General features: G+C 59.9%; 1 protein-coding gene across 1 annotated transcript; it reads left to right on the forward strand.

Moving 5' to 3' along the window:
• Positions 1-178: 178 nt before the first annotated feature.
• FIS1 (fission, mitochondrial 1) lies at positions 179-9665 on the forward strand. The gene is made up of 5 exons (XM_090052620.1): positions 179-507; positions 8308-8440; positions 8645-8721; positions 9159-9264; positions 9350-9665. The coding sequence occupies exons 1-5, from the start codon at positions 463-465 to the stop codon at positions 9442-9444; spliced, it is 456 nt and encodes a 151-aa protein (XP_089908746.1). The 5' UTR covers positions 179-462; the 3' UTR covers positions 9445-9665.
• Positions 9666-12085: the final 2420 nt, after the last annotated feature.

The raw sequence follows: 12085 nt of genomic DNA on the forward strand, positions 1-12085 counted from the left end.
GCGCACCCTGCGCTCCATCCTCCCTCCCTGCTGCCATGAGTCGGCTTCTGTGCGCTCGCATTACCACCAGATCTAGACTGCACGTGCATGACGCGCTCACCAGCATTGCGCAGGCGCGACACTCTCTCTCTCTCTCTCTCTCTCTCTCTCTCTCTCTCTCTCTCTCTCTCTCTCTCTCTCTCTCTCTGTTCCCCGCTTCCTTGCGTGCCCTCGGGTACCGTGGAAACAGCTTCCCTGCTCTCATTGGCCGGCACGCGCGAATGTTTCTTGACCTTTCCCCTCCCCGTAGATGGCGTGGCGGAGACGGTAGTCGCAGGCCGCTAACCCCTACCTCCCTGCCGCGCATGCGTCTTGCCGCCTCCATAGGAAGGCGGAGGCTTCTATCCACTTCCCCTGGGATCCCACCTCCGGGCTCCCCTTCACTTCCGGGGTGGAGGCGGCGGCAGCTTCCGGGAGGTAGCGATGGAGTCGGTGCTGAGTGAGGTGGTGGCGGTGGAGGACTTGTTGGTGAGTGCCCCCTCCTCATTGGTGCCCCGCCCCCCGGGGGGCTTCCCTCTCTTGCAGGGGGCTGGAAGGAGGGGGTGTATTTCTCTGCATATGCATGCACCACAATATAACACCCTTATTTTGCAGCAGGTGGTCGAGTTGCATTGTATATCGCTCCTCTTTTTGCGAGCGGGTCCCATATTGCTTTGTATATATTGGCCCTGCAATATAACATGCCCCTTATTTTACAAATGTGGGTCTGGTATTGCCTTGTATACACGTGCCATGCAATATAACACACATGGGGGGTGGGAACCAGGCTTGTGAGGACCTGGAGCCTCCTTTTCAGTTGGCTCCCCATCCCCATCCTGCTTTGCATCAAGCTGGCACCTAGAAAAATGGCCTTAAGAGGGTTGCTCGTGTCAGGGAGCCTCCAGCTACAAGGAAGGGGGGCAGTTGATGTTTGGGGAGTGAAGAACAAGGAGCCCTTAAGTTAACAGCGTCCCTCAGCTGCCTGAGACAGGAAAGTGGGCTTCTTGGTGGCGGCAAATGTGAGCCTAGTCCCACCCTCTGCATCTATAAGCACCCCCTTTAAAAATGTAGGCTGCTGGGAATCATAGAAACATAGAAAATTCATGTGGGAAGGGACCTCAGTAGGTCACATGTAGTCTGACCCCCTGTTTCAAGCAGGACCAGCCCCAACTACGTCATCCCAGGCAAGGGTTTGTTGAACCGGGTCTTCAAACCTCTAAGGATGGAGATTCCACCATCTCTCTAGGTAACCTGTTCCAGTGCTTCACTACCCTCCTAGGGGGAGAGTGTTTCCTAATATCCAACCTCAATTTTCCTTGTTACAGCCTGAGCCCATTGCTCCTTGTTCTCTCATCAGAGAACAGTCTAGGTCCATGCTCTGTGGAGCTGCCGTGCAGGTAAAAGGCAGCAACTGGGACAGATAAAGAAGAAAACAGGCCTCGGTGATGAGCTGGAAGATCACAGGCTTTGGCCCCTTGGGGAAATAGGATTAGTCTCCCTTAATAAGGGAGGCCACCATGGACACATCCACTGACTTCTTGGGACAAATTGCACCCCATGTGTGTTGTGAACCCTGATCCTGCCCCCTGTAAGTGTCTCTGTTCTACATGGAGCAGACTCAGCCTTGCTAGTCACTCCTTGTAGGAAAGCCCCATAGTGCCCCCTCAGCAAGTTTGCAGATGATACCAAACTGGGGGGGAATAGTAGATAGGGTTGAGGGTAGGGCTAGGATTCAGAGTGACCAAGAGGATGGAGCTGGACTGTTCTCGGTAGTGGCAGGTGACAGAACAAGGAGCAATGGTCTCAAGTTGCAGCAAGGGAAGTTGGATATTAGGAAAAAAAAGTCTCACTAGGAGGGTAATGAAGTATGACTGGTCTCTGGAATAGACTCCTAGTGGGGGTGGTGTAGGCACCTACCCTGGAGATCTTCAAAAGGAGACCTTGAATCTGTGAAGCACTGGAACAGGCTGCCCAGAGAAGTGGTGGAGCCTTCATCCTTGGAGGTTTTGAAAACTCGGCTAGATAAAGCCTTGGCTGGGATGATGTAGTTGGGGATGATCCTGCTTGGAGCAGGGGATTGGATGACACATGACCTCCCGAGGTCCTTTCCAACTCTCATTATCTACGGTTCTGTGATTTTCCATGATTCAAGACTGATGGACTTGAGCCAATAATGAGAATGATAAGCCACTAAGGACACATCAGCTGCTTTCTTGGGACAGCTGATCATCCCCCAGAGGCGGCAATTTTTCTATTTAACACTTTGAGGGGTGTGGTGGGGTTGTTCAAAGAGGCTGAATCCTCAGGCAAAGAGGCTTAGTCAGATGCCATGTACTCCTGCTCCTGGCAGGCTTTCAGTGGGGCCTTGTGATCGGAGGACAGGTTTTAATGGTAGCAGGGGTGACCCAATGCCCTAGTGACAGGTAGGCTGGTAAGCCAGGTGGGTTGGAATTGTACCCAACCTGTGCCTGTTTTTGCCTTCTTGTGATGTGAGAGCATCTGGTTGTGTTGACCTGGGAGATCTGTGAGGGACTGTTAGGTAGGGGCTGGTGGCCTGAATGGGAGAGGAGAGGGATAAAAGCGCTTTAGATCCCACTGGTGGAGTTACAGACAGCGGGCCTCCGGAGGCTGGCAAAGCGAGGAGCATCATAGCCTTGCGTCGACTGCCTGTTTGCGTCTGTAGAGCCCTGGGATCGGACTCCTGGGATCAAGGGCATGCAGGAGGTTCCAGCTCAAGGCACCACCGTGTCTCCAGCCCTCGCCGCCCAGCTCTACGGGTACCCGTCTCCAGTCCCAAAGGTTTGCTGTCCCTGGGGTGTGGAGGGGCTGCGCTACCAAGAGGCGTGTTTGGCGGGGGGCGTTAAGCCTCTCTCAGAGGTATTGAAGCTGAGACTCGACCCAGAGGGTCCTGGCTAGAGGGTCTTGCCCCTCCTCTTGGGCTCAGACAGATATCAGATTGGTACGGACTGGGGTGGGAGTTTGTCTTTCTTGATAGCAGAGGCATGGCCTCTACCCAGGGCTTCTCAAGTGTCTGGTGATCACATTTCCCAGCCGTGGCCCTTCATGGGGCAGGCTTGGGTGCGATGCCTGATGCCATTTCAGGGCTGACAGTTGAGTTGAGAGCATGGGTTTGTCCAGGGTGGGCGGTTTGGATGGGGCCGATCTGGCCTTGGGAAGGGGGCTAGCCTCAATGTGACCTCCACAGATTCCCCTCCAGCCCCACTGCTCTAGGACTCTGCGATCCAGCCCCACCTGGAACAGCAGCCAGAAGGTGAATTTGAGTGCGAGGTGAGGCCCGTTCTCGTCATGTCCGTCCTCGGGGCCTTGCTGAGGGTGTGTTAGCTAAACATGCAGGTGTCACTGGGTGAGTCCTGCAGCGCGTTGGGCATCAGCCTCACAGCCCTTTCTGGCCTGCACCTGTGAGTCAGCTGCAGTCCGCAAAAGCCTCTGAACAAGTTGGTCTTTCAGGTGTGAGCCCTGGAGAAGGGAAGTGATACCCCTGGCCCTGCTAGGATTGCTGTCTGCTGTGCTGGGGCTGAGCTGTCCCTGGCTGTCCCTGTTGCTCGTGCTTCAGGTCCTGGCCCTGGCTGTTTCCAGATACTTTCCTCCACAGGGCAGATGCTCCCAAAGCTGCGACACCTCCCCCCATTATGCATCCAAGAGGCTCCCCTGTAAACAACCCGCAGCCATGAAGGGCTCATTGTTCCCTGGCCTGGCAGGGCTGAGCGCCAGCTGCCGCAGCTGACACCGGGGGCTTGTTGACAAAGCTTCGGGGAGGAGCTGTGCTGGGGGGTGGGTTCCCATGCAGAAGAGCAGAACACATTGTGCTTCAGGAGTTGTTGGTTCCTCTGGCCTGAGCTCCTGTGTGTTACTGGTTATGTGGTGACCTAGGGGGTTTGGGAGCCTTGGGGGATGGCACTGCCCTTGAGTTTGCCTCCCTGATGTTCTGCCATCTCCTGTGCTTCTCAACTGTAGCTTCTAGCAGCAGGGTCCTATTCAGCCTTTCTCTATTACCATTTCCTTGGGGCGGGGGGTGGGGTTTCTGTCTACATGGGTGCTGTAGTCGTGTCACCTCTGCAGCTGTGGCTCCATCTCTCTGATGGTGAGTAGCCCAGTAACTGGTGTCTAGTTCAGAGTAATTTGCTTTGGCTTCTCTCATCCTCTGGGCAAAACAAAAGTCTCCAGAGAGCCATTTGTGGGGGTAGCAGCTGCTTTATACCCCCTTCCTAGTGGCAGTAGCCTTGTTGGGTGTGGGCTGGGGAGTCTAGATCTGCCCTGGAGGACCAAACCCCTTTTGGAGTCCCCCAGCGCAGCCACTAATATTGTGCGCATGGGGTCCAGGCAGATACCTGCAGCTGGGCATCCTCCTTCCTGCCCCACATGGCAGGTCCTCTTTGCCCCAGGCTGTGATGCAACGCCATGCGCGTGTGGCCCATTGTGTCACCTCGTTGCCTTTGTCCGAGCCTGGCTGGGCTCCATCCAGACCCTTTCTGAACTCTGCCCCCGGGGCTTTGGCCATCCCGTGTAGGCTCACACGTCATCACCAATGTCTTGGCAGCTGCTTTTGCAGTGCTATGTCCGCTCCGGGCCCAGCTGACTGGAAAGAGCACTGGCTTCTCTGGCTCCTCCCCTTGTCCCTTCTGGGTGTGGGCCCCATCTGCGCTGGGTCTGATAACCACTGTGGCACCCAATGCTTTGGCTTCCACCCTGTCTTGGGGGCACCAGCTGTGCTGGCTCTGATAATGCCTGCAGCCAAGAGCAGAGCAGAAGAGGCACTAAATGCTTCAGCCGTTACGGCCTTGTGTGAATGAGGGAGGTGAATGGGGTCCAGTAGGATGCGGGGGGGGGGTCTCTAGGAGCCTGGATGCCTGGGTTCTCTCCAGCTCGGGGAGGGCAGTGTGGTCTTGTAGGTTGTTGGGGTGGGGAGGAGGGGACCTGGATGCCAGGCTTGGGCTACCAGGAGCATCTGTGCCCAAGCTTCCCAGGAAAGTCAGCTTGTGGGTGCTGGGGAGGGAGTGCCCACAAATGGGGCACTGGAGCCCTTTGCCAGGAGGGGTGCATGTGTGGGTTGGTTGGGGTGATCAGCAAGGGGTGTGCATGCACGTTCAGGGATTCGTGTATATGTGTTAGTGCATTGTGGGGATTGTGTGCGTGCATGAGTGAGTGTGGGTGGGGTAGCAAGGGGTCTGTGTGAATGCTGGGGGGTTAGTGGGTACTGCATCACCTCTGTGGCTGCTTTCCTGCCAAGCTGTATGGATGAGGCTCTGTCTCTCCTGATACAGCTGCTTCCTGGCCCTCTAGTCACCGAGAAGCAGGGTAGAAAACACTGTGAGGGATCCTCTAGGCCTCAGGGCGCTGTCCAGCACGCTGGCTGCCTCTGCCCTGTGGAAGTGGGTGAACTACCTGCTGTCGTTTTCTGGGGCTGAAAGGGAGGAGTTGCCTGCTCCCGGGCTCAGCTTGGTATGGACTTGGCGGTGATTAGTCCGGGATTCGGTTTAGGTAGAAACCTGCGGCTTTGCATCCTTCCCTCCCCATGAGGCTGGTCCCCACTGCCCTGGATGGAAGATGCGGCTGTGATGAGCTGTTGCGTCACCTCGTTGCCTTTGATGCCAAACCCAGCTGGGCTCCTTCCAGGTCCTTTCTGAACTCTGCCCCTGGCACTTTGCCCATGTTGGCCTGGATTCCCCGGAGCATCTACGAACCCTTTTGCAGCAGCAAGCTGCGGCTGCTCTCCCCGTGGCTGGGGGTGGTGCCTGGAGCAGGGTTCAGGCTGATGCTGTAGCGTTGCTGGTTTGGATGGGGCCAGTCCTGCCTTGGGGAGGGCTTGGCCTGGATGCAGGCCCCACAGGCCTGGTCTGGCCCCACTGAACTCTGATCTGATGCACCTTGGATGCAGCAGCTTCTCTTTTATGGTCCCTTCCTTCCTTGCTCCATTGTGGGTCGGGATCTCCCTGGCCCTGCAGGCCTTCCCCTGGGAGCAGTGGAGCTGGGTATCCCCTGCTGTTGGCTTGGACCCACCCCGGGCTTGGGGCTTCTTCCAAGCTCCTGGCCTGCGCTGCCCCCATATGGCCCCCCGCTACTCTGAGCATGGCTGGGTTCTTGCTGCCATCCCAGCTGCCCACTGGTGCCCCTGGCTTTCAGCTCCCTGCTGCTCCAGGATACAGGCCCAGGGCACCTGGAGCATCTGTGCCTATGCCCAGGCTCCCTGGGAAAAGTGGCTTGGAGATAGTGGGGAGGGAGTGGCCACAAGGGGGCGCCAGAGCCCTTCTTCAGAAGAGGTGCTTATGTATGTGTGGGGCGGTTAGCACAGGGTGTGCATGCATGTTGGGGGGTTAGTGCATGTGTGCAGTACATTGTGGTGGTGGTGTACGTGTGCATGAGTGTATAGGGGGCTTGGCAAGGGGTGTGCGTGCATGTTGGGGGTTGGTGTGTGTGTGCGGTGCATTGTGGGGATTGTGTGTGCATGAGTGTGTTGGGGTTAGCAAGGGGTGTGGGTGCTTGTTGGGGGGTTAGTGCATTGTGGGGGGGGGGGTGTTGTAGTGCCTTGTGGGGACTGAGTGTGTGCCTGAGTGTGTTGGGGGGCCTAGCAAGGGTTGTGCATACATGTTGTGGGGAGTTAGTGCATGTATGCAGTGCATTATGGGGATGTGTGCGTGCGTGTGTCAGCAAGGGGTGGGTGTATGTGTTGGGGGCTTAGTGCGTGTGTGCAGTGCATTGGGGGGGCTGCGTACGCACATTGGGGAGGCTTAGCCTGTGTGTGTGTGCGCTGGGGCAGCTTAGCATGTGTGTGCATGCATGTGATGCATGTGTGTTGGGGGTTTGCATGTGTGTTAGGGTTAGTGTATGCATGTGTCTGTGGGTGTTGGGGTTATTGCACATGCATGTGTGCACATTATGGAATAGCTGGTGTGCGCGTGGGGGGAACTTGGCTTGCGCAGACGTGCGTGGGAGGGATGTTGGGAGGGGTGTGCGTGGGGGGTTAGCATGTATGCACGTGCTTGTGCACACTTGGGGGAGGGATCATGTGTGTGCATTGAGGGTGGTTAGTGTGTGTACAAGCTGGGAAAGGTTAGCACAGGTGGATGTGTGCGCATTGAAGGGGGCAGGGGACTACTGTGTGTGTGCCCATCCGGGGCCTCAACACTGGCATCTGGGCTCACGCCAGCATTTCTGCCCTGGCATCATCCCTGGGGGGGACAAACCAGGGTGGGGTGGTGGGGCTGGCATGAAAGGAGCCCTTCATTGCCACTGTTTGCTAAACAAGGGCTTAGCGGGTGTGTGAGTGGGGGGGGCGGTTCCCCCCCCCCCCCGGACACGTGGACTAGGCCTTGACTTGGCGCCCGCAGGCAACAAATCCACCTGGGCAGGCCCTGGTACAGGGCCAAGGTACGGGGCCAAGGGGCGGGGAGGCCATGGGCATCCTCTAGCATCAGAGGTAGGTGGGTGGGGGAGGGAGAGGAAACAGGACCAGGTGCTGACAGCCCCTGTGCCACACGGCTTGCGCTACACGTGACCCAGGGGTGCGGCCTGGAGCCCCTTGAGGTCTCTAGGAACCTGGATGCCTGTGTTCTCTCCAGCTTGGGGAGGGGAGTGGGGTCTGGTGGGACGTGGGGGGTCTCTAGGAGCCCAGACTCCTGAGTTCCCTACCTGAGGCAGGCTGGTCTGGCTCCCCTGCTCCACACAGGGGGAGCGGCCATGGGCAGGGTCCCTCCCTAGCTGGAGAGGCAGGCCTGGGGCCACGTGGGGGGGTGGGGGCACCATGGGGCCAGCTGGGCTGGTTGTGCAGGTGCAGGTGCCGTGGTGGCCATGTGTGAGGTCACTGGATCTGGCCCCAGCCACTTCCCTATTAACCCCATGGCTGCCCCAGGGCCAGCGCGTGGTGGGTTTGGGGGGCCTGGGCAGGGGATCCTGTGGGGGTCAGGGGTATGTTTGGGAACTGGGGGTCTGGGCAGAGGGTCGGGGGGGGCAGGGGTGCATTTGGGGTCATGGAGGGGTCAGGCTGTGTTTGGGGGGCTGGGTCTCCTGAGATCTCCTGGGGGGGGGTCAGGGGGTGTGTTTGGGGGCTGGTCCAGGGTCATGGGGGATCAGGGACTTTTTTGGGCTGGGAGGTTGGCCAGAGGATCATGGAGGGATCAGGGGGATGTTTGGGGTAATGGCAGGGAGGTGTTTGGGGGCTGGACAGGGGGTCCTGGAGGGGTCAGGGGTCATTAAGGGGATAGGGCAGGGGTCTGTCACAGCTCATTCCTGTCTTCACCTTGACCTTCTTCCCCCCACCCTTCCTTGTTGTAGCGGTTCGAGAAGAAGTTTGCAGCAGAGCAGAGCCAGGGCTCGGTGTCGCGGGGGACGCAGTTCGAGTATGCGTGGTGCCTGGTGCGCAGCAAGTACACAGATGATATCCGCAAGGGCACTCTGCTACTTGAGGGTGAGGCGCCTTGGCCCTGCTCCCATGGGCTGGGCATGGGGCCCAGGGAAGGGCAGGCATCGCCAGCCCCAAGACCCCCAGCGGGATGGGGATGGGGTCTCAGGGCGTACCAAGACCCTGGGGGGCTGACGGGGCTGGACCTGGCCATGCCGGGGGGGCCCAGGGTCGCTCCTCTCTCGTGATGGGGTCTCTTGCACCCTGCAGAGCTGATGCCCAAAGGGAGCAAGGAGGAGCAGCGTGACTACATCTTCTACCTGGCTGTGGCCAACTACCGCCTGAAGGTGAGGGGAAGCCGTGGGGTATCAGGATCGTGGGGGGGGTGGGTGGGAGGGAGGCAGGACTAGGGCACCCTGGACCAAGGCCAAGACCTCCCCTGTGAATGTGCCAAGGGAAAAGGTCTTGGTTTCATTCCCGGGCCCCTTATCAGGAATTTATGGACTCTGAGGAGCTCATTAAACCTGATAGCGGGGCCAAGATAAGGGCAGGTGGACTTGGGCACGGTGCCCGGGGCTGGGGGAGAAGGGGGTGCAGTGGGGGGCTGGGGCTAGGGTTGTGGGTCAGGAGTGAGGGGCACTAGCTGTGGGGAGGTGCTGTGGGTTGGAGTGAGGAGCACCAGCAGGACCTAAGGGGGCCGTGGGTTGGGAGTGAGGGGCACCAACTGGGCCCAGGGTCCGACGATCCAACCTCCTCCACATCTTCCTCTCCACTTTGATCCCAGGAGTATGAGAAGGCGCTGAAGTACATCCGGGGGCTGCTGAAGACAGAGCCGCAGAACACGCAGGCGCTGGAGCTGGAGAAGCTCATTAACAAGGCCATGCAGAAAGGTCGGGATCCCATCCACCCCGCTGGGCTGGGCACCCCCTACCTGGCAGTCCCCCCCCCCCCCATAACCCTGTGCTCTCTCCACAGATGGCCTGGTGGGCATGGCCATTGTGGGTGGCATGGCCCTGGGCATCGCTGGCCTGGCTGGCCTCATTGGCTTGGCTGTCTCCAAGTCCAAGTAAAGGCTTCTCCTCTCTGTGGTCCTTCCCTTCGGCGCTCTGGCTCTGGTGCCTCCAGGGCCGGGCATGGGGGCTCTTGGGATGTCCTGGTCCTGGACCATGACATCCAGTGGGGGAGGCACGGAGGCCGGCAGTGTGAGACATCTTCAAGTCTCTGGTCTCGGTCTTGTGCTGCCTTCTGCCCCCACCACCCTGCGGCTGTAAATAAAGGTTGTTTAGGATTTCATGGGGCTGTGCTCTTCCTTGATCCCCTGCCCACACAGCCTAGCCCTGCCACTGCCCTTGGACCCCGGCCCCGCGCAGACTATAGGGCCATAAAGCCAAGATCACACCCGAATGTTGTCCTGCCCCTTCGCCGTGCCCCCCCCCCCGCCCAGCTCCAGGGGAGCAGAAGAAGGGTGAAGATGGCTGCTTTGGGCCTTTCCTGGATCCCGGGTGCAGCAGTTGGTGCCCCCTTACACCCCCCAAGTCTGGTGGAGGCTCCCATCTCAGGCCCAGGGCAGTGTTTGGACCTCCCCAAAGGGCCCTGGTGCAGCCGGCTTGGCATTGCTGCTCCGAGTTTCCTTGAATTTGTCTCCCTGAGGGGAGGAGAGAGAAACACCTTTCCCCTGTGGCTGGCAGAGAGCATCCTCAGCCGCCCCTGGCCTGGCCCTGCCTGGGGCTTGGTACGGGCTGAGGGAGGCGGCTTCCAGGCATCCCCTTATCTGGGCGTTGTCTGCACCTGTCCCCGTAGGCTCCAGGGGCTTCTGGAAGCAGCTTCGAAGCCTCCCCCATGGGCCCTGGGGGTGGGGGTTGGATCCAGGCCGCTGCTTACACGTCTCCTGCACACGTGTGGGTGAGTGCCAGGGGCCAAACAGGGTGTGTGAGCTGCTCCATCCCTGTTCACTCTGGGCTCTAATGACTGCTCTATTTACTCTGTAACCTACTGGCTCACCCCATTCACTCTGGGCTCTATGATTCACCTGTTCACTCTGGACCCTAGACCCTATGCCATTGGGTAGCTCCTTACTGTGCCTTGGTCCATCGCTGCTCCTGGGGGAGGGAAGGGGCAGAGGGGCCTGTGCCAGCTCTACCCCATGCCCAGTGGGTGAGTGGGGCCTCTCAGGCCCTGCCCATGTCCCCGCAGAGGGGGCTGTAGCAGGGAGAGGGTTGGGACTGAACCCCATTGTCTAGGAGCTTCTTGCTCAAACCCCATGGGCTCCACTACCCTCCCAGAGCTGGAGAGAGCCCAGGCGTTGGGCTCCCAGCCTCCTTGCTGTGACCTCCACAGCCCACCCCTTGCTGGATTGAGCCCAGCTGTTCCGGGCCCCAGGGGTCAGTCCTTGGGAGGGCAGAGAGCCCAGGTGTCCGGCTGCCGTGGCACCGGCCCCGAGCCTGCAGTGAGGAGGCCAGAGCCTCAGGGAGTGGGACTGGAGTGTGGGGTGGGGTGGGGTGGGGTGGGGTGGGGGGCTGCCAGCTTGGGGAGGGCGGTGGTGCCTGGTGGGTGGAGCACGGGGGTGTTGGGAGCCCAGATGCTTGGGTTCTTCCCAGCTCGGGGAGGGCTGGGGGTTGGAGCAGTGGGTGCTGGGAGCTGGATGTCTGGGTTCTCTCCAGGTGTAGGAGGTAGTTGGGCTGGGTAGTTACAGTGCGGGGGGGGGGCCTGGATATCTGGGAAGGAAGCTGGGAATTCAGGGTGACCCTGACCATGCTGGGCCCAGCCCTAGGGACTCTCCTTGGGTGGTGCAGGGGCTCAGACCCGTGGGCACAGAGCTGCCCTTGTGTGGCTTCCCTCCACCCCCTCCCTCCCGCCCCCATCAGGCCGAGGCTGAGCTGACAGGGCCGGTCCAGCCGGTTCGGGGCAGACAATGGGGCACTTGTGGAGCCTCCGAGGCCATGAGGTCGGGCCTGCTCCACTTCCGGGACCAGGATGCCCAGATCCCCGCCCCCACTCCCTCAAGGGCAGAGAACCCAGGTGTCTGGGTTCCCAGCACCTCTTGCTCCAAGCCGCCAGGCCCAACTGCTCGCCCACAGCTGGAGAGAACCCGGGTGTCTGGGCTCCCAGCCCCCCAGGCCCTGCTGCCTCCCACTCAGGCTGGGGTGCCTGGCTTCCACCTACCTGACCCTGGTCCCCAAGCTCAGGGTGGGAGTGGGACCCAGGCATTGGGGCTCCCTGGCCTCCCTGCCCTAAACTTGGAAGACCCCCGCCTCCCTTTTCAGAACGGGGAGAGAACCAGGTGGGCTGTGGAGAGCAGAGCAGCAGATGGGGCAGGGGTAGCCAGGGCAGCAAGTGGAGAGCAGAGCACCAGATGGAGTAGAAATGAGAGTAGTGGATGAGGCAGGGGGGCTAGGGCAGGGAGCAGAGAGCGGAGCAGCAGATGGGGCAGGGGAGCCAGGGCAGCGAGTGGAGAACAGATCAATGGATGGAGCAGATGGGGCAGGGAGTACAGAGCAGAGCAGCCAATGGGGCAGAGATGAGAACGGTGGATGGGGAAGGGGGGCCAGGGCAGCCGGTGGGGCAGGGCTGGTGCTGTCCCCTCCCTCCGGCCACCGGGTGTTTGCACTCAGGGCTGGACGGGGCCCAGGTGCTGACAAGGGAAAACCCGCGGAGCTGAGAAAGTAAACCGAGACGGAGGGAAGCGGGGAGGGAGCCCAGCGTTCCCAGGGT

This window comes from Crocodylus siamensis, chromosome 6 (genome assembly GCF_052110815.1).
Source record: "Crocodylus siamensis isolate JL-2025a chromosome 6, ASM5211081v1, whole genome shotgun sequence".
In the NCBI taxonomy this organism is placed as follows: domain Eukaryota; kingdom Metazoa; phylum Chordata; order Crocodylia; family Crocodylidae; genus Crocodylus; species Crocodylus siamensis.